The sequence below is a fragment of the Gopherus flavomarginatus genome, chromosome 1 (assembly GCF_025201925.1).
Source record: "Gopherus flavomarginatus isolate rGopFla2 chromosome 1, rGopFla2.mat.asm, whole genome shotgun sequence".
Classification (NCBI taxonomy): Eukaryota; Metazoa; Chordata; order Testudines; family Testudinidae; genus Gopherus; species Gopherus flavomarginatus.
Genome location: NC_066617.1, coordinates 159,936,409 through 159,958,439, shown reverse-complemented (window position 1 = coordinate 159,958,439; position 22,031 = coordinate 159,936,409). Strand labels below are relative to the sequence as shown.

Below are 22,031 nucleotides of genomic sequence, written 5' to 3'. Positions count from 1 at the left end.
CTCGCATCCTTCCGGGACAATTCTGCTGGGCCAGAGGGGGTTTCCTGTGACTGGTGCTGGCCTGGGTGGGCAGAGCAGCTCTGCGGGGAGCCAGTGGGGTAGCACTCTAAGGCAGGAGTATTTGCAAAGCGCGATGTCTCACTTCTTCCAGACCGTGTGCAGTAAACTCACAGCAAGGACGGGCGGGCCAGGCGTTAAAGAGAAGGACTTGCACCAATGGGGTCTGACAGGTTAGTGGGGATGATTTGAGCTGCCAGAAGTTACTTGTTTGTAGGGTAAAGTAAGTTAAGGGTTTGCTGATCCCGAGGGTGTCAGTGTTCCGGGCACATAGTGTATGAAGTGGGGTGAGACTGCAGGCAGTTCTTCTCCCTACAGCAGTGAGAGGTGGCTTTGAACTTGGTACTAGTAGTACATTACCTGGGGCACGGTCTGCTGTCAGTTATGTTGTTGGAAATCTAAATAAACTCCACTCCAGTGAATGCAGTTCTCTCGCTAACCTGGTCAGGCAGTGCTGTAATTAAGAGCAAAATTCGGTTCTGTGGAGTTATTCTGGGATTACATTGGTGTAAACTAGAATTTGGTTTACTCTGCCCATTTTTATGGTTAAGATTTTTTTAAAAAGTCAAATAAACTGTTCTCTTTATCTTTTCCCATGGAAACTGTCCAGCTCTCTTGAGCTTGGAGAATGTAGCTGTACACACAAAAAAGTTTGAAATGTTACATAAATCACTGAAACACACATGGCAAAATCCTTCCTCTCACATGGAAGTAAATTTAAAAAGGGGGGACACTCCTTCACTTTGGCAGAGTGACAGGCTCTAAGAATAACAACCACATGGTTTTGTCTTCTAAAACAATATCCTAGAAAGCAAGAACTATTTTTCTGCCATCAGCATTTCCAAAACAAAGATTATTGTAATGTTAGGAAATTGCAGAAATGAAATAAATCAACATTTAACATTCCAGTTCTCTTAGTGTGCCTAACAGTCACTCTCTCTGAAAAAAATGCCATCTGCCACAATGCTATGTTTATTTTTGTCTTGGTCCAGATCAACAGCAATCAGTTAACACTTTTATACTAAAGTCTTACAATAATATAGAGACTTTCTAGAGGGAGGCTGGCTTGGGTATGAGACTTTACGTTCTCTGTTCCCTACTGTAGAGAATGGTTCCCTAACCCACTTGCTACATCTCTAACCCTCCCAGGTTGTAGTTCTTCAAACTGATTTTTGACTTTTCTAGTTAGAGCTCAGGAGCTGGAAATTCCTGGACTCCACTCCCGACTCTTCTACAACACGTCCTGTGGACAAGTCCCTTCATTTGTTGGAGCCTAGGTTTCCTTGTCTGTGAAATGAGGATCATTCTCACCTACCTCAAAGTAGGCTCGGAAGCTTGTTCAACATGTGTAAGGTGCTTTCTGCTCCTTTGATGGCAGGTGCTAGTGAAGGGAAAATATTATAATCCACTGCAGAGCAATTCTCCAGTCTGTTTGCGCACTCTACATCACAGCTGGGAGCTATATTTCAATCCAGTCTCTGGGTCTTCACGGAGACAGTGGGAGAGGTTTCACACTTTAAAGCAAGGAATTAAGGTGTGGGTCATAGTATCGAAGCCAAGGTATTGAAGAAAAGAATACAGGAGTCTTTAATTAATTTTTGTTTTTATGTTGTGAATATAAATATACGTTGCTTTGCAGTGGTGGCTACAATACAATACTTGGCTTTACTGTGCCCTACCTTGTTTTAAATATAGCAAATCCGGCAAATAGCTTGTTTAGAAATGATTACCACGCTGTGAAAGTAGAATAAATTATATTGTAAAAATAAGAATGGATTAAAGAAATGTTGTATGTACCTGTAAGCAGAAATAAGAAAGGTGCCAGAAAAGAAACATTAGGCATAAACAAGGGTGCTAATGGCAAAACATTAACAGAAGATCGGTAATAATTAAGTAAGGAAATAAGATATGCATGCCTAGCCCAGGTAAACTTATCAGATTCTGCTTCCTTTGTTATCTTGCTAAGTGCTCGCCCTTTTATCTGTATAAATAAGATAGTTTGTGTCTTGCATGGTGCTCACATTATCTGGGTGTTATTAGGAGAGCGCTGTGCTAATAAAACAGAGTGGTCTGACAAACTGTGAATCCTGAGTCTAACTTTGACAACGCCATAGTAAATGCTGAGACCAAGACTTCCAAGAGTGGGAGCCTGATGTTAGGTGCTCAAATACGGATTTAAGTGTCTAAATAAATGGCCTGAGTTGAAAATGAGGCTGCATTTTAAGGTGTCTGACTATATATTTGATTTCCACAGAGGTGCCAAAATCCACCTTTAGGTACTTAAATACGTGGCCTGACTTTAGGCACCGACTTTTGAAAATCTTGACCTAGATGTCTCAATCTGGGTAACAAATCAGTTGACGTTCCTGAAAATTGTGTTCTAAGTGACTTTGGCCTGTACTATGTGGGGAGTTTCTGGCAGAGTTTAGAATTGAACCCAGCTCTTCTGTCCCGCCCTCCCCCCCAGTCCTGTGCTTTAACCACAAAATCATCCTCCATCCCCAATGCAGGCAGGCAGAAAGATAGTTCACCTTACAATCACCTTATCAAGAGTCTGTTATATTGATGTCTTCAGTGAATATGAACAGAGCTACATGTAGCACAATGGATGACTACAGAGGAGGATGCTAAAGAAATCTGGGAGTGTGGGGATTTATTTATTACTATTTTGGTTAAAACTCATATAGCAAGAAGTATCCACACAGAAAGCTCCAGGTGCTTTTTACAATGCATAAAATTCACAATAACAAAGCATCAGTAATAGTAAACTTATTAGACCAGAGGTTCTCCACCTTTTTCTTTCTGAGCTCCCCCTCCCCCCAAACATACTATAAAAACTCCATGGCCCACCTGTGCCATAATAACTGGTTTTCTGAATATAAAAGCCGGTCAGCCTTAGGGGTAGCAAGCAGGGCAATTGCCTGGGGCCCCATGCTGCTACGTAGCTCAGGCTTCAGCCCCGAGTGGAAGGGTCAGGGACCTGGGCTTCAGCCCCATGCAGTGGGGATTCAGGTTTCTGCCTTGGGCCCCAGCAAGTCTAATGCTGGTCCTGCTTGGAGGCTCCCCTGAAACCTGCTCGAGGCCCCCTGGGGGACCCGTGGCCTCTGGTTGAGAACTACTATACTAGACTACCTGATTCCTCAATTTGCTGCCAATAATTATAGTAACCTAAAATACTCCACCTTCACTATTCCCTCAGAAAACTTCAATGTGTTCCATCCCCAAGCAGCAGCCAGAAAAGATGATCTTTGTCGTAGGTTAACAAAACTGCACCCTGGCAGACCGGGGTGTGGGGTGTGTAAGTTCCAAAGTTGAGGACCCCTCATGGAAAATTCCACTCAAGAATTTCGCTCCTGTTTAATTTGAGGAGATGCACCAGTTCAGGCATCTCCTCCACTGATCTCAGCTGCAGCAGTTTGACATTTGTAGAGAAGTCATCTACCAAGCAGGCAGGTCCCAAATCATTTAGGGATTTCTTCGTGAAAACCAGGACCTTAAACTCCACCTGAAAACTTATTTGCAGCCAGTGCCATCGGTGAAGTACCAGTGCTGTGTACTCCAGGTTGGCGGATGGGCAGGCAGGCTGGCAGGCATATTCTGCACAGTCTCTGGATGTAATGCCATGTAAATTGCATTGCAGTAGCATGTAGCTTTACACTATTTACCTTTATTTCTAGGTATCCAGCTCCGGTTTTACCAAATGGAAGGAGTAAAGTGGCTAGTACAGTGCTATGACATTCAGCACGGCTGCATCCTGGGTGACGAGATGGGTCTCGGAAAGACTTGTCAGGTGCATTTTTTCATTACTACGTGGAAAAACAACTTGGCCAAATTTCTGTTTTCCCAGTCATTCCTACAAGGGGCAGAAAAATACTAAGGATCAAATTCTGTAGTGCATGTTCAAGGATTAAAGCCTAAATCTTGATTCCTTTAGTGCAGTGGTCCCCAACCATTTCCGTGGGGCAGGCACCTGAATGACTAGCTGCCGAGGACCGTTGCCGCCAGACAAGCAGCTGCCGAAATGCCTCCATGAAGCAATGTCATCAAGAGGCAGCATTTTGGCGGTAGCACTTCTTGACGTTGCTGCTTCTCAGCAGCATTTCGGCAGCTGCTTTTCCGGCAGCCGGTAGGCAGGCGCACATGGATGCCCCGGCAAGCACCATGGCGCCTGTGGGCACCACGTTGGGGACCCCTGCTTTAGTGGTTACTCAGGCGAAACTCCCTTTGACCTCAGTAAAGGTTTTGGCTGAGAAACACTCAATAAGGAATTTATTTATTTAATTTTTATTTTAAGGCAAAATGATCTTCTATCAAGAGCATTACATTGAACATTGTGGATAAAAGTAATGATGGCAAAACATGAGACACCCCTCTTAAATTGTAGAAACAACATACTGTCAGTGTAATGGTAATGTCATTTTGATGCAAGTCTGGGTAGATCGTTTTATTAAGTTCAGTTCTAGGGTCAGAGATGGGTAAAACTTGTAGATTTTTCATATTGATTTTTTGTGACAACATTTTTTCAAAATACTGAATATATTCATTCATAAGCTGAATATTTTTAGTAAAAAAGTGATGCATCAAAGAGTGGGGGTCGGCTTATAAATGCATAATTTTAAACTCTTTGGAATCATTGACTTTGTCATTTTGTTTACCTGGAGCATCTGCAGGCATGGAGCCCCTCAGCTCTCAGTGTCCACAGTTTGCCATTCCCAGCCAATGGGAGCTGCAAGAAATGATGCCACTTCCCACAGCTCCCATTGCTTGGGAACGGCAAACCGTGGACACTGGGAGCTGAGAGGCTCCGTGCCTGCAGATGCTCCAGGTAAACAAAATGTCCCGACCCACCAGCGGCTTACCCTGACAGGCTGGAAGCCAGAGTTTTCCAACCCCTGAAATATAGGGTCGGCTTATGAAAGGGTCATACAGTTTTTACTATTTTTACCTAACCATCTTGGGGGGGTCGGCTTATAAACGAATGGGCTAATGAACGAGTATATACGATAAGTCTTGGAGAATGAGTCTGATATGCGTGTTCAACTGAGAATATTCCGTGCATCTTAAAATAACAAGTGAATAGTTTTAAACATTGACATAGAGTAGATACTCTTCTATCCTTGTGAGAAAGAAGATTCTTGTGCGAGGAGATTATTGGGTCTGAGTTGCGGCATTCAGACCTAAACTTTTCCATAGTCTGGAGTTCTTTTGATTTTGGATTTTTTATTTAGTTATTTATGGCCCTGTTTTGCTGCAGGGGCCAGCTGGGAGGCTGTGGGTGTGTTTAGATACAGTGCTGTGGTTTGTGTCCATTTCTAGTTATTGGAAAATAATCTTCTCTTTGTCTGTCCATGTATGTTCTAGACTATTGCTCTGCTTGTTTATATGACTGGAAAGTTAAACAAAAGGCCATTTCTGATTCTTTGTCCTCTATCTGTGTTGAGCAACTGGAAGGAGGAGCTGGAGAGGTAAGCCTCAGCAATTATATCATCATCTTATATCTGTTATTTGCAGATAGGGATGCCAATTATGGCTGGACGTTTTCCTGGAGGTTTCACCACGTGACAATTTTTAATTCCTGGAGACTCCAGGACAATCCTGGAGGCTGGCAAGCATAGTTGCGAAGGTCCTCTTAAAATATACTCAGTCACCCACGTGTGGGGTTTTGTTTTGTTTTTATGGAAATGCAGCCACTGAAACTTCCAAGTTGGTTGACTGGATGTTTTTCTTAAAGAAAAGCAATTTAAAACTCCGATTTTAATCATGATTTAAATCAGCAAGCAGGGAATCTTTATTTAAATCAACTATTTTAATCTTGTTTTATGTTTGTACTTTTTACTTATTTCCCTAAAGAGAGCTTCATTCCCACTGGTTGGCATACATTAAAACATATTGACTTTCAATTAAATATATGGTAGTTTCTGTACTAAATTTGGTACTCCTTTTTGCTAACCAGAAGGATACGTTATATCTATACATATTTATTTAAGCAATTATATGGTTTACCATAGATTTATTCAGCTTCTTAATATTTACATTTTTATTATGTGAGAACATAGTGAATGATAAAGTTTTTATTTACTAGATGCTAATTAATCTATTTCTTATGATTTGTGTCAAGGTCTATATGGATGGAAATTGGAATTCAATTAAAAATCTATGAAAACAGCATATTACATTTGTTTTTATTAGCTAGATAAAAATACCTTAAATATGCTGGCTACATAAGGAAAAAAAATTATCAAAACACATTTTGCAATTAATAGATGATTAAAAAAACAAAATATTATTCACCAGCTGTGGCGAAGTGCTACAGTAATACAAATAATAATCATCGGTAGTGAGTGACTTTAAGTGATTGTTTCTGGTCTCCATGTTCTTCAATATTTTTGAACTAGTAGGTCTCACCCTCTCACACCTCATTTTGATTCATAGATTGGAAGGCAAAAACCAGTTTTCCTGCTTTTTCAACTCCCAATCAGCTTTTTAACTTTGAATGAGCTAATCATTGAAATAAACTGATTGAATAAACTGAAAGGAAGAAAATATTCTCTCTGTACTTACAGAAGAGACTACAGCTGTCAAAAGCGCTTCAACAATTTCTGGTTCCAGGTGCTTAGCCAGTGACTTCTACCATTTCAGTGGTTTGACTTAAAACTTCAGCAGCGAATATGTATGTACTACACCTCTACCTCAATATAACGCTGTCCTCGGGAGCCAAAAAAATCTTACTACGTTATAGGTGAAACTGCGTTATAGCGAACTTACTTTGATCCACCGGCGTGCGCAACCCTGCACCCCCCCAGAGCACTGCTTTACCGTGTTATATCCGAATTCGTGTTATATTGGGTCACGTTATGTCGGGATAGAGGTGTACTTAATATTTTTTATGTAATTTAAATGATTTTAGTAGATCATAGTAAGTTTAGACCTTAACATATATTGCCATAATTTCAAATTTAACTGTAAATAGGTTTATTCTTTAAAAAATGTATTTAAGTTAAAAAAATCCTTTTTTTTTTTCAAAATTATTGGTGTTTATCCACCCTGTCTCTTTCTAAAAGATATGCTCTAGTTCAAACAGGAATTATTTCAAAGAAGCCCTACATTCTGCATTATGCAAGTCAGCCTAGATTTTTGTAGTAGTCCCTTCTAGCTTTAGAATTTATCAGTCTGTGAAAGCTATGGCACAAAACAGCACCATTCACAATGAGCAGACAGTATTCCTTACACCGCTATGGTGCATTGGATTGTCCCCTATTTAAATGTTACCAATGATGATGATATTGGGTGATCTATGGCCCAACTCCAGTGTGCACTTGCCTGCTCTTATTGTTTTGGGCTGTAATCACCATGCTCAACATCCCTTAGGCAGAACCTCATTGAAGGTCATGAGAGCTTTTCTTGAGTGAAGGATAAGGCCCACACTGTTAAGTCGGCACACAAAAGCGTGCACTTCTATGCATGCACAAATTGGGCATGACAAACACCCTTACAGCTGCTCACATAACGGAGACTTTTCATGTGCATTTGATGTACTGAATGTGCAGGGCCCAAAGGTCTGACCCTGAGGGGAGGGTCAGAGGATTAGGATCAGAAGAGGAGGAGAGGACTTCAGAGGGTTTGCAGAAGCATTATGAGTGAAGTTATGAGTCAGGAGAGTGAATAGATGCAGTTTAGACAGAATTTCTTTACCTAGGGGATGGCTGGGGAAATATGGATCAATATGCTTAAATTAGTGATATAGACAAGTAGTGACTATCTGCCCAAGAGGGGAACTAAGCAAATGGTTTTGGTGGGAAGTGAGAGAGAATTCCATTATCATGACACCTCTAACTCTGCTTTCACAGTATTTCTTACCTCCTTCTCTCTTCAGCTTATAAAGACTATGGGGATAGTTGTGCCCTGTGCAGAGCTGGGTACTGCTGGGTCTTCTGGATAGGGGAGTTTTGGGCTCATACCCGAACTATTTGCTGAGGGAAAAATTCTCATTGACTTCAGTGACAGTAAAGAGCTATGGACTGGGTGCTATGAACTTGACTTCAGTGGGATATGAGAAGGGGTGTGGTGCATTGCAGGATTGTTCTCTGCAGCTAATCAGGAGATAGAGCCAGCCTCCTGCTGACACCCATGGGAACCTACTGCATTAAAGGAGCTCTACGTTGCAGATGGAACGGGGGGACTTTGGATCTTAGCACTAGATTTGATCTCGAGGGGCAGGTTGGAGGCTGAATCATGGCTGAGGCTCAGGTTTGGCAAAACCAAAATCTTGCTTTTTTATCAGATTTTTCAGCTCAATATGGTGGAAATCCCATAAGTCTGGTAGCTATCAAAAGGTTTTCCATCTTGAGCATCAGGAGCCATGAGAGAGTAGCCATTCTCATAAGATTTATGGACTCCTCCAATCAGAACCACAAAATAGGATCCAGCCTGGTTCCAAACCCATCTGGGTAGATTTAGCATCAAAGACTTGAATCCAAACCCCATCCTCCAAAACCTCAAGGTATTTGGATCTGAGTTTGCAGTTTTGGCCTTTCTCTGGTTTATACACTGTTTGATAGTCTGGGTTCAAAGCAGACTACGTCCTTTATTTACATGAAAGCCTGGCCTAGCTCACTACTTTGTTTTTTTTTTTTTATAATGAAAACAGATTTGCTCCAGGTCTTTCCTATGTGGCATATGCAGGAGACAAGGAGGAAAGGACCAAGCTGCAGTGGGACCTGAAAGCCCATTCTCATTTCCATGTGCTGCTCACTACATATGAGGTACTTGTCAGCAGGCAGGAGCATTACTTGTGTGCGGGACACAGCTTCATTTCTAGCCGGAGCCTCTGAACAGTCACATTTAGTGGAAGTTTCTGCTTGTATTTACGCTTCCCTTCATCCTATTCAATGGCTGCTGTAGGATCCTATTCCACATTCCTTGCTCAGCTAGAAACCCGTTCTCAGGCCTTTCTCCAGTGAAACTCCCATTGAAGGTAATAGGAGTCTGAGCTGAATAAGGAGTGCTGAACAGAGTCCAGGATTACGACCAGTCTTGTCTTACTGGTGCCAATGGAAGCAGGATTGGAGCCAGCCGGAACAGGATTGGGCCCTTAGTCGCTGCTTTGGACTCTCCTGCAGTTATTAAAACAATGTTCTGTTGCTTAATTATTCTTGAGGGGAAAATAAAAATCTTCTCCATTATAAATCGCTCCTCACGGGAGTGATTTAGCACCATTCATTCAATCCATTTTTAAAAATAAACAAACTCCTCTACATCAGTCTAGTAGTGGTGAAAGGTCTCCCTCTTAGCTCCCAGTTAGCTCCCGCCGTCTGATTTCTCTGACCTTTCTTCATTGCTTCTGCCCCTTTGCTTCCCCTGTTCTGAGGTCTCTCGCTTTCTCTTCCCTCTTAGATGGTTTCTGTTTGTCCCATGCTGTCCCCTCTGACCTTGGCCGCCTTTCCACTCTCGCTCGTCCTTGATCCTGTCTGTGCTCTGAGAATACTTATCCTGAGGACACTAAAGGGAGGGGGACTTTCACACTGGAGGAAGCTTGAGAAAGTCCTACCTATCCATGCATAAATTCCCTTGACTAGTATTTCTCTTCGCTTGCTGTTGCCAGTGTTGAGGTCTGTGCTTTTAATTAGGTCTTTCTTCTTGACACAGCCTAGCTTCTTCTCCTTTTTCAGAGTAGACAGTGTGTGTGTTTGTGACGTTAGCAAGTAGTTATGATGCCACAAATTCATTGTGATCATTTATTTTAATGCAGGTCAATGAAGAGGGAAAATGGGACATGGAGGGGACATAGATAACGTCACTAGTTCTCAAATGTAGGAAGAAACATTGCGTGAGAAAGCATGACAGAGGTGAAAAGATTTGGCTGAGAGAGCTGAACATTTTCCCCAGCTAGAGAGTCTCTTTTAATAATATTTCTTGGTTGAGCTTTTCTGCTTGTGTTTTGTATTGTATTTCCGATGAGACCCAAAACTAAGTTCCTGGCAACTTGTGGTCATTATAGATCCCAGGGCTCTTTCCATAAGAGCAGTTTGAGTGTCTAGGCCGAATTGGAACTCCATTAATTATGTTCCATCCTCTAAATTCTTCCTGCAATTTCAATTTTCTTTCACTTTCTCTCCTATTCTGTTGTGTAGTCTTGTTATGTGCTGTTAAGTAGCTGCCATATTCCACTCAAGAAGCAGCTGTAGTTCAAGGATTGGTGAAGTGATCCTTGTCTGTGAACTGTTTATATATCAGTTTGTTATATTAGTAAATAACTTCAGGATATGTCCTGTTCAGAGGTGCTATATAACTATAAGGCATTGTGTGTAACACTGATTGTGTTTGATTACAGATTTGCCTGAAAGATGGAGCGTTTCTAAAATTGTGAGTTTATTTTTATTTTATTAGGGTTTATACAATAAGTCTGTCAACAGTTTGTGTAGGCGCATTGATATGAGGTCACATCTCTGTTGTTTCACATGAGCCATTGACACTCTTCTTTGATTATTAGAATTTTTCTTCTAGAAACTTTTAGTGAAGGATCTTTTTATGTTCAGGCACATTGTACATGAGCAGATTTCCCCCCTCCCCCCGCCCCCTCGCCTGTAAAAGAACAATTTTCAAGCAGATGAAATAGGAAATATTGTACACTGGTCACACATAACCGGTGTAAAAGGAGTGAATGGATTTTTGCTCCCAGGTTATTTTAGTACATAGATTAACAGTCTGGTAAAAGTGGATTCATTGGTTTAGATCAGTGGTTCTCAACCTATTTATCATTGTGGGCCGCATATGTCCCCTATGCCTAGTGTCCCCAGCCCAGAGACCCCTCCACAGAGTGGAGCCAGGAGCAGAGCCCCAGGTGCTGGAGTGGGCAGCAGGGACCTTGGACTCTGCTGTGTGGGGCCGGGCGGCAGCCCTGACCCCTGACCCCGCTGTGCAGGCCAGGCAGCCTTTAGCACACAGCTGGGCCACAGCTGTGTGCTAATTGGGCCGCATGTGGGTTGAGAACTGCTGGTTTAGATTATAGGTACAAACTTTGACAAAAGTGAATTGCATTATCATACGGTGGACACATGACAGGACCATAACCTAAACTGTATCACATCACATGCCAGTCCAGCAGATCCTGCTCTTTGAGTAGTTATCTCACCTTCTGGTGAGATCTGTATTTTATTAGTGTAACCAATCAGTGGCAGATATTTCTGTCATGATCACAGAAGATTTTACATAAGGCTGTACTTGTACTGGGAAGGGGTTTGGCTATCTTATAATAATAATGCTGATGCCTTATAATACAAACACTTAGTTATGAATTCTGGAGGCAATCCAATCTGATGAATGCTTCAGGGACTCAGTAGGACACAAAAAACAACTGCCCAACCCCATTCCTTCAACCTCAATTCACAACCAGTCAGGTGTACGATGGGGCTCCTCTGGAACACCAAGTATTAGCCACTGCTAGAGACAAGATACAAGCTTCATGAACACATCATGGTAGAATCCATGTCTTGAGCTGGTAGTTAACACACCGTGAAACATTTTGTGTATATTGTAAAAAAAATAAAACCGCGGAGAATGCATTCAGTCCTCTTAGTTCCAAATGACTTTCTGCTTAATTCCATATTGTTTTGTGTACTTTACACCATCAGCACAGTATGTAGAGTAAAGACTGTCAGGGGGGTTAAGTGATTTGCCTGTTATCACATAAATGTCAGCCTCAGGACCAGTCTCTTGATTCTGAAGCCAGTGCTTAACCCATGAGTCCTCAGTGCCTCCAAGAAATGTCACTCAGATTCTTTGAGCCTGAATTGTTCCGTCTGAAAAATATGGCTAATAATAATAATACTTCACGCGTTTTCATCTGTAGATCTCGGAGCACTTTATAAAGGTGGGTAGGAATGCAGTGCACCCTGCCTTAAGAGTGTGCTTTACAAGCTTAGCAAAACAAATGATATACTGCATATCTTCAGCACATGATTTTCAAAGGCTCACTTGGCCAAGTGGAAAGCCACCTTCCTCCATAACAAGGCTGTGATGTACATCTCAGTCAAGTCTGTTTCCCTGTGAAATGTCCGGCCTCTCCCCCAGCTGTTCAAAAATAACTCACAGGAATATTTGTTTGTAATGGAAAAAAGTGTAATTTTTTTTTTATTCCTTCAAAAGCAGCTGAACTGTTTCCACATGTCCCCACCTTCATTTTGTCCCCAAAAGTTAATCTTTGGGCAGACACACAGTCCTGGGAAGTTTCAGGCTTGAAAGGTGACTGTTGCAGAAAGTTATGAGTGATGGAAAACGAGAGGGGTGAATGGAAAAGGTTTTACAACTTGAAATATAGATTGCTATGAGGCATCTATGACACCAAGAAACGCACGAGTGGCAAATGTTAGATGAAGATCTGATTTCCCCCTCTCCCTCAATATTCAGGGGATTTTAGATCCTGGGTCTTGGTTGAGGGCCATCTCCAGTACAGATGTAGAGAGACACAGCTGAGATAGACCTTTTCACATTGACAAGAATTATTTGAATTTTAAATGAAACCGTGTGACGAGTTGGATCACAGAACCCCCCTTGGGAACTGCCACCTGATGTGCCAAGACTGCTTCTGCCCCTGCTTTCCTGCTCTGTCAGCTTAGGACTTCAGTGCCCTCCCTGCTTTAAGCCAGACTCACCAGCCTGCTGCAAACTCAGACCCAGGTCTGAATCACGTCCCCTAACAGCTATAGGCTTAACTGAAAGCAGCTAACAGAGGTGTTCTTGTCTTTAACACTCAGATGCCCAACTTCCAATGGGGTCTAAACCCAAATAAATCCGTTTTACCCTGTATAAAGCTTATACAGAGTAAACTCATAAATTGTTCACCCTCTGTAACACTGATAGAGAGATATGCACAGCTGTTTGCCCTTCCCCCCGATACATACGCTGGGTTAATTAATAAGTAAAAAGTGATTTTATTAAATACAGAAAGTAAGATTTAAGTGGTTTCAAGTAGTAAGAGACAGAACAAAGTGAATTACCAAGCAAAATAAAATAAAACACCCAAGTCTATGTCTAATACAGTAAGAAACTGAATACAGATAAGATCTCATCCTCAGAGATGTTTCAGTACGTTTCTTTCGCAGACTAGATGCCTTCCTAATCTGGGCACAGTCCATCCCCCTGGTACAGCTCTTGTTCCAGCTCAGGTGGTAGCTAGGGGATTCCTCGTGATGGCTCCCCTCTGTTCTGTTCCACCCACTTATCTATCTTTTGCATAAGGCAGGAATCCTTTGTTCCTCTGGGTTCCCACGCCCTCCTCACTGGAGAAGCACCAGGTTAAAGAACAATTCCAGTTCAGGTGACATGATCACATGTCACTGTAAGGCCTTGGCTGCACTTGAGAGTTACAGCTTAATAAAGCTGCCCACAGTGCTGTAACTCACTCCCCATCCACACTGGCAAGGCACATACAGCTCTGTATCTCCGTGGCTACAGCGCTGCAGGTACTCTACCTCCCCAAGAGGATTAACAGCTGCTGCGGAGTGGCTGAGATGCTGGTGCTCCAGTGTAAACGGGGAGTAACCTTATGTCATAAACAGATAGTTAAGGGTTAATGTCTCTTTTACCTGTAAAGAGTTAACAAACAGGGACCCAAACACCTGACCAGAGGACCAATCAGGAAACAAGATACTTTCAAATCTGGGTGGAGGGAAGCTTTTGTTTATGGGTTTTGGGTTTGTGTGTTGTTCTCTCGGGGTCCTGGACGGTACTAGAGGTGCAGCCAGATTTCTGCCAATCTCCCTGCTACAGTCTCTTATCTATTCAGAATAGTTAGTAAGTAAAAAAGGCGGTTATAGTCTTTTAACTTGTTTTCTTATTTGCAGATGTGTACTTGCTGGAAGTAGCTTAAATTGTGTTTCTGCTGGAGAAAGCTTCTTTCTATTGTCTATAAGCTAGAAAAACCTTGTATATTTACCATCTTGATTACAGAGACAGTTTTTATGTTTTTCCTTCTTTATTGAAGTTTTCCTCTTTTTTTTTTAGAATCTAATTGATTTTTTTTGGTTATCTTTTGTAAGACTCCAGGGAAGGGAGTCTGCACTCACCAGGGAATTGGTGGGAGGAGGGAAGAAAAACCTGCTCTCGGCATTTATCTCTGTACCTCTCTCCTGGGAAGAAGGGAGGGGGAAGGGGTGATTCAAGGAATTGAATCACGGTGGTCTCCTAGGGTACCCAGAGCGGGAAAGAGCTGGGAGAAAGAAAGGAGGGGGAAGGAAAATGGTTTATTCCCCTTTGTTTTGAGACTCAAGGAATCTGGGTCTTGGGGGTCCCCAGGAAAGGGTTTGGGGAGATCAGAGTCTATCAGGCGCTCTACCTAAGTCCTGACTGGTGGCAGCCTATCAGATCTAAGCTGGTAATTAAGCTTAGAGGGATTCATGCTAGTACCCATATTTTGGACGCTAAGGTTCAGATTTGGGAATTATACTATGACACCTTATTACGCAGTGATTGACCTCCGGAAACTCCCCATAATCCTTTTAAGGGAAGATTCCTCTCCTTTTGTTGTGATGCCTGTCTTTGTTTTGTTGTGAACTCCGGGCTCCGGGAGCTACTTATCAAAAAAAACAAACACAGCTAGTGTTTGCTGTGAATGAGTAGAGGCAGGGGGGGTCCCTTTGGAACGCCCACAGCTAATGTTTGCTTGAAGAGAGAGTCGGCCCGGGTCCGTTTCCGGGATGGGTTGCTTATCTGGTCTGTGAGGAAAAAAACAAACAGCTGCTGTTTGCTTTCAGTGAGTTAGAGAGAGGTGGAGGAGGGAGAGGGGTCGGAACTTGCAAGGCAGGGTGCTGACATTGGGTATGGCTACACTTACAGTTGTACAGCGCTGGGAGTTACAGCTGTCTTCTTACAGCTGTGTAGGGAAAGCACTGCAGTGTGGCCACACTGACAGTTACCAGCGCTGCAGTGTGGCCGCATTTGCAGCATTTGCAGCGCTGTTGGGAGTGGTGCATTGTGGGCAGCTATCCCATAGAGCACCTCATCCCATTTTGGCGCTGTGGGTTGTGGGAAGGGGACGGAAGGGTGCGGGTCATTCCGCTTCCTGTCCCAACGCCCCGTGGTGCATCGCTACACATCCCAGCAGTTTGGCGCCATTGAGAGTCTGCAGCACGATTTCTGTTAGAAATGGAGCCTGAGCTGCTGAGGACTTTGCTGATGAATGTCACCAGCACATCACGTTTGGTAGTTGAGCTATTCCTTCAGTTCCAAAGTGACAGTGAAGAGTCCGACGATATCGATTCGCCTGATGTGCGTGACAATAAATTGCTTGTGGCAGTAACGAACATGCTGAGCACCGTGGAATGCCACCTTTGGGCTCGGGAAACAAGCACTGAGTGGTGGGATCACATCGTCCTGCAAGTCTGGGATGACGAACAGTGGCTGCAGAACTTTCGGATGAGAAAAGCCACTTTCATGGGACTGTGTGCTGAGCTCGCCCCCACCCTGTGGTGCAAGGACACGAGATTGAGAGCTGCCCTGTCAGTGGAGAAGCGGGTGGCTATTGCAATCTGGAAGCTGGCAACTCCAGACAGCTACTGATCGGTCACGAACCAGTTTGGAGTGGGAAAGTCGACCGTTGGAATCGTGTTGATGCAAGTTTGCAGGGCCATTAATCACATCCTGCTAAGTAGAACCGTGACTCTGGGGAACGTGCAGGACATTCTGGATGGCTTTGCACAAATGAGTTTCCCTAACTGTGGAGGGGCAATAGATGGGATGCATATTCCTATTCTGGCACCACCCCACCTAGCATCCGAGTACATTAATCGGAAGGGGTATTTCTCTGTGGTTCTCCAAGTGCTTGTGGATCACCGTGGGCGTTTCATTGACATTTACACAGGATGGCCTGGAAAAGTGCATGATGCACGCATCTTTCGGAACAGTGGCCTGTTCAGGAAGCTGCAGGCCGGGACTTTTTTCCCAGACTGCAAGATCACAGTAGGGGACGTCGAAATGCCCGTTGTGATCCTTGGAGACCCCGCTTACCCGTTAATGCCATGGCTCATGAAACCGTATACGGGGAAGCTTGACAGGAGCAAGGACCGGTTCAACTACAGGCTGAGCCAGTGCCGAATGACTGTGGAGTGTGCTTTTGGCCGTTTAAAAGGGCGCTGGAGATGTCTTTATGGGAAGCTAGACTTGGGGGAAAGCAGCATCCCTGCGGTTATATCCGCATGCTGTACCCTCCATAATATTTGTGAAGGGAAGGGTGAAACATTCAGTGAGGAATGGACCTCCAAGGTTCAACACCTGGAGGCTGAATTTGCACCGCCAGAGAGCAGGGCTACTGGAGAGGCCCAGCACAGGGCTGCAAGGATTAGGGATGCCTTAAGGGAGCAATTTGAGGCTGAAAGCCTACAGTAATGTTTGGTGCCTTGCATGGGAGTGAAGTGCAGTGGTTACAATGATTTGCAGTGCCTGTTTTTCCCTTGGGGTACAGTATATTTCACTTTCTGCAATAATAAAAACTGTTTTAAAAGCCAAGAAATCATTTATTAATAATACAGTACATAAAAGGGCAGCGGGGTAGGGTGGTGAACTGTACAGTCAGAGGTTTGAATATGTCCTGCCTGGAGTGCTGTGCAATGTCTGCTGCACTTCAGGATTAATATGCTGCATGGTGATGAGGGTTGAGTGCATTAGGGTAAGGGTCGTAGTTCTCAGGGCTGGTAGGTGAACGTACAGGTGTTGGGGGCAGCTGGTGGTGGTAAGAACCAGGATGCTGGAGAAGGGGGTTTTGAGCAAACAGTGGGGTACAAGGGAGAGAGCTTTGGGATGTGGGGGGAGGTTAGCACGGTAGTGATCTGCCTGCATGGCTACGAGTGACTGCGTACAGTCCGTTTGGCACGCCAGGAGGCTTATCAGCCGCTTTGTGCTTTTCTTGGTAGCCAATTCCTTTCTCCTGCTTTGTGTTTCCCTCCACTGATGCATTTTCTCTCTCCAGTCCTGCAGCCTCTTATTCTCTCTGGCATACTGATTCATAACTGCTTTCACCAAATCTTCTTTGCTTTTTCTTGGTTTCCTCCTCAAGTTATGTAGCCTTTCAGCAAGCTGTGATGGGGCTGGAGGATTCAAGGACACTTAAAAGAAACAGAAATAGAAACATTTATTGCAGAGGCTACATTGTTTATAATCACAGTGAAGGAGTTTGTAGACTATTTGTAGCATCATTTACACATAGCAAACATAGCACAGAGAGGCCACAGCAGCGAAGACATGGTGAGTAATGGGGAATGAGTGATTAATGAAGCCATGTTGCTGCCGCAGCTCACCTGGGAAGGGGAGCTGCTTGAGTCAGGGCTCACTGGGATTTCTGTGCATTGGGGAAAGCAGAGAGCAGCTGGGGGGGGGGGACCTGCACTGAACACTATCCCTACATTTTCCACGGGATTTTATCCTGCCAGATATTTCGCTGCTGCGGGTTACCTGGGAAGAGTGGGAGGGTCTTCTACAGCAGTGTGGATTCCGCCCTGGTCCCTATGCAGCTTGCCTGTGTGCAGCAATGGTCCCCCCACCTCTCACGGCACAGTGACGTGGATGCGTTAGCCTGACTGGGACAAGGACCACAGTGGCTCTCCCTATAAACTTGTGCAAGCGCATTGCCCACGCTCTGCCTGAAACTTTTGAAGAGATTACCGAGGCCGATTACCGCGATGTGATAGACTACATCAATGGGCTATTCCACATCTAGGCATGCATGCAGACAGCCATAACCCCCACCCTCCTCTCCCAAAACAGTTCCATCCTAAAAATAAAATCTGCTTACCGGGAACCCGCTCCTCTGCTGCTTCTTCACCAACAAGTTCCAGCTGCTGCGACTGGCTAGCTTCCTCCTGGCTTGAGAAGAGCTCCTGGCTGCATGCCTCCTGGGACTCCGGGGTGTCTCCCACCACCTCAGTAGCCTCACTCTCAGTTTCCTCTACACCCTCCCCCTCCCCCTCCTCTCCCTGCTCTGAACTGTCCATCGTGGTCCTCGGATTAGCAGTGGGGTCACCCCCAAGTATCGCATCCAGCTCCTTGTAAAAACGGCAGGTCATGGGGGCAGCACCTGAGCGGCGGTTTCCCTCACGGGCTTTGCAATAGGCACTCCGCGGCTCCTTTACTTTAACCCTGAACTGCACCACGTCCCATTCATGGCCCCTTTGCAGCATGGACTTTGATATCTGCCCATAGGTATCATAATTTCTCCGGCTGGAGCGCAGCTGTGACTGCACAGCTTCCTCACCCCAAACACTGATGAGGTCCTGCAGCTCAGAAGTGTTCCATGCTGGGGCTCGTTTGGGGCGTGGAGGCATGGTCAGTGATTGATTGATTGATTGCACTCCACACCTGGCTGAGCAAACAGGAAGGGGATTTTTAAAATTCCCGGGGCATTTAAAGGGCGGGTCACCTGAGCCCAGGGCAGTGGCGTGCGAAACAATGAGCAGAGTGGCTGAACAGGCATTCTGGGATACCTCCTAATACCCTGGAGGCCAATAAAAGCGCTTTTGCTGGCCACACTTGATGAGCAGCGCTGCATCACCAGCGCTGGAATTGTTACACCCCAAGCAGACCAGGTGTACAGCCAGTGCTGCAGCCAGAGAGTTGCTGCACTGGCCGTGCTTTGCAAGTGTGGACACAGAGTAAGTTGCAGCGCTGTAACCCCATCACCAGCGCTGCAACTCTCCAGTGTAGCCGAGCCCATAGAGTGGATTTTTGGAGCCGACACTTTCTCCCACCACTCTCCCTGTCATACTCCACCCCACCCCCCTTTTTGAAAAACACATTGCAGCCACTTGAACACTGGGATAGCTGCCCATAATGCACCACTCCCAACAGCGCTGCAATGCTGCAAATATGACCACGACAGTGTGCTGGCAGCTGTCACTGTGGACAGACTGCAGCGCTTTCCCTACTCAGCTGTATGAAGAAGGTTTAACTCCCAGCATTGTACAGCTGCAAGTGTAGCCATACCCTCACAGACCCCAAGCCTTCATTCCTCCCAGCCTAACTCACAGGAAGGCTTGCCTCCAAACACAGACATTCAGTCTATTGTCCTGGTTGATGGGAGCCATCAAGATTCCAAACCACCATTAATGGCCCACACTTTGCATAATTACAAGAGGCCCTCAGAGTTATATTTCATATTTCTAGTTTTAGATACAAAAGTGATACATTTATAAAAATAGGGTGAACACACTCAGTAGATTGTAAATTTTGTAATGATACCTTACAGGAGACCTTTTGCATGAAGCATATTCCAGTTACATTATATTCACTCATTAGCACGTTTTTATAAAATCATATAGACTGTAACATCACAAACAGTATTTTCTATTAATTTATTTTACAGTTTTAACTGGGCTGCTCTGGTTGTGGATGAAGCCCAGAGACTGAAAAACCAGAACTCACTGCTGCACAAGACCCTTTCTGAGGTAAAAAAGAGCCCAACGGCCTTTTAGCAATTAAAGGACTTTTCTCCCCTTTAAAGGATACAAGTTCATTATTTATGTCATCACTATCCCTCATGTTTGTTCATCTGTGGGCCTGATCCAATTCCTCTAAAAGTCAGTATATAGGCTCCCACTGTCTTCAGTAGCAGATGAATTGGGCCCTATGTTGAACAGGGAATCCTTAGTCTGGAACGTGTCTCACATTATGACTCACATTTGGGCTTCAGAAGTTTGAGGAATGTGAGAAAAGGATTAATGTAAAGAAGCTGTAAATGACGTGGAGCTAAATCACAACCAGGTGACAATCTGCATCAGGAGTCTGTATTTCTGATATAAATGATTAAAAACAGCAAAGTGAAGTAGCTGTGAATTTAGAAGTCTTGTCCAGTGGTGAGTGCAGGGGGCCATGAGTCATGACTCCTCAGATCTATTTCTGTGGTCTTCCTATGTGACCTTGGTTAAGTCACTTCTCTTCATTGAAGTCAGTGGAGTTCTTGACTTACCCAGGTGTCCCAGATCCAAATCTGCCCTAGTAGGAGCACATTCAAGTACAGAATATACCCAGGGAAATATTTTCTGTTATTTCTGAGTTGTTTTGTTTCTAGTTCCAGAATGGTGGTTGTTAATGCTAAAAGATAACTCCAATCCCACTTCCATTCTGCTCACCTAGGTCCCATTTTTGAACTCGGCGGGAATTTAATGTAGTATTAAACTTGCCATAGTGGTAGCCGTGTTCCCCAGTCTAAGTACGGGGAATGCTGCAAATAGCACAGTGCAGATAAATATCAACATTATTAGAGCTGGCCTGAAAACAGGAGAGCAGTGTGTGGATTTTGTGTAATTTCATTTTGATGTTTTGATTTTGTAGAAATTTTCCAACCAGCTCTAGTTATTTAACACAGTGCACATGGTTTGTGCATATCGTGCGGCAGAGATCAAGGGTATAATGGCATCATTCTTCCCTTGCTCATACATGTTTTGTGCTCTGGTGTAACTCAATTAACTTCAGAGGAGTTGCACCTGATTTACACCAGGGTGTTTGAGAGGAGAGTTAGGCCCTGTAAGTCTATTTATTACTCCAGATCTTGAGTCTGCTGGTTTCCACTGAAGTTGCAGAGGTCTGCAAGTGCCTCTCTACTAACTGTCAGATTTTGGTTGTGAGAGAGAGTAGTGAAGGGGTTTGTGTGGCAAGTGACTTTTCATTCCAATTGCATGTTGCAGTTCATTTTACTTTGCCTTTGCTTATTTCAGTTTTCAGTGGGCTTCAGTCTCCTCCTCACCGGCACTCCTGTTCAGAACAATCTCCAGGAGCTGTACTCCCTACTCAGTTTTATTGAGCCTGACGTCTTTCCTAAAGAGCAAGTGGAAGAGTTTGTTCAGTGTTACCATGGGATTGAAAAGGAGAGCAAATCAGGCAAGTAATGAGTCATAAAATGTACTTGAGGGTCAGTGCTGTCAGCTGGTTAGAGCAGGGGATTGGGTGCTGGGACTTTGGGGTTTGCTTTCTCTGAAACTGATTAGCTATGAAAAAATGCCACCTACATCAGCGTGTCGGTGCCTTCATGTGTGTTTAGGTACCTACCTTTAGGCAGCCAAGTTTGCTTCAGTTTCCCCTTCTATAAAATAGGGAAAATACTTAAAACTTCACACCATCTTGTGAGATGTATTAATGTTTGTATAAAAAAATAAAGTGCTGAAGACATTCCTTTACGCTTAATTCACTTACTGCAACATTTTTTTTTTCAAACAGCCAAGGAATTGCACAGTCTTCTGCAGCCCTTCTTGCTTAGGAGGGTGAAGGCTGAGGTCGCGGCAGAGCTGCCTAAGAAGGTGGAAGTGGTTCTGTATCATGGGATGTCAGCCCTGCAGAGAAAATACTACAAGGCTATTTTGATGAAAGATCTAGGTAAGCAGGGCATGTGGAGGGTTGGACCTAATTAGTTTATTTAAAAGCAGAATTAGTTCCCTTTTGTTAATCCATGCCCTCTTGTGGGGAAATAGGAGATGCATTAGCATTCAGAACATGCTCTGAATGATTGTGCAGAGTTCAGTATTCTGAATGATCATTTGAATAGCAAGTAATATTAAAATTGGGGATCAGTCTGAGCCTGAAAATGTAGAGCCTGATGCAAACTTTCCTACGGTTCATGGTTATTTGATTCTGGGCTTTTGGTTTGGTCCACTGGCATTTGGATCTGCAGTTTCCCAAAGTGTGGAAGTAAGTCAGTCTCAGGAGTCTGGTTTGGGCCAACCTCTAATTAAAATGCAATTTAAAGATCTTCAGAAATATCTTCAGTATCACCAGTTAAACCATCCTTCAGTCACATGTGTTAACGCCCTCATAGATTCTTCACCTTCATAGTGAACTCCCTTGTGTGTCTAGTATATAACCAATCAAAATGAACATACCATTTCTGCTGAATTACACTCAGCTGTTCATTCCTTGTTCCGACCTTGTACTCTTTCCTGTGTGAATGCTACATTATACCGTAAGGGACCAAGGCATAGGAGATCTGGCCTAGCAGT

The 22,031-nt window shown here is 44.1% G+C and overlaps 2 protein-coding genes across 6 annotated transcripts in view; one reads left to right on the top strand and one right to left on the bottom strand.

The window, feature by feature from the left end:
* CHD1L (chromodomain helicase DNA binding protein 1 like) overlaps positions 1-22,031 on the top strand; it is a 47,542-nt gene that overhangs the window by 1,190 nt on the left and 24,321 nt on the right. Inside the window, exons 1-8 of one of the 5 annotated variants that reach the window (XM_050957477.1) lie at positions 2-230; positions 3,735-3,847; positions 5,419-5,522; positions 8,705-8,819; positions 10,388-10,419; positions 19,406-19,487; positions 20,757-20,919; positions 21,256-21,411. In XM_050957477.1, coding sequence (XP_050813434.1) covers positions 134-230; positions 3,735-3,847; positions 5,419-5,522; positions 8,705-8,819; positions 10,388-10,419; positions 19,406-19,487; positions 20,757-20,919; positions 21,256-21,411 — 862 coding nt within the window. In that variant the 5' untranslated portion in view covers positions 2-133. Of the gene's footprint in view, position 1; positions 231-3,734; positions 3,848-5,418; positions 5,523-8,704; positions 8,820-10,387; positions 10,420-19,405; positions 19,488-20,756; positions 20,920-21,255; positions 21,412-22,031 lie in introns of those variants that run through there. The other 4 variants (XM_050957486.1, XM_050957495.1, XM_050957506.1 and 1 more) reach the window with 4 other exon arrangements.
* LOC127054551 (zinc finger and SCAN domain-containing protein 29-like) lies at positions 16,613-18,622 on the bottom strand. Its single transcript, XM_050960794.1, has 2 exons — positions 17,840-18,622; positions 16,613-17,153 (listed from the first exon to the last, which is right to left on the bottom strand). Exons 1-2 carry the CDS (start codon positions 18,366-18,368, stop codon positions 16,621-16,623), a joined length of 1,062 nt encoding a protein of 353 aa, XP_050816751.1. The 5' UTR covers positions 18,369-18,622; the 3' UTR covers positions 16,613-16,620.

Excerpts from the sequence above, each read along its gene's own strand:
- LOC127054551 (XM_050960794.1), bottom strand. The coding sequence starts at position 18,368 with ATGCCTCCACGCCCCAAACGAGCCCCAGCATGGAACACTTCTGAGCTG. Across the intron at positions 17,154-17,839 it reads AGCAGAGGAGCGGGTTCCCG|TGTCCTTGAATCCTCCAGCC; the intron begins GTAAGCAGATTT and ends GTTTCTTTTAAG.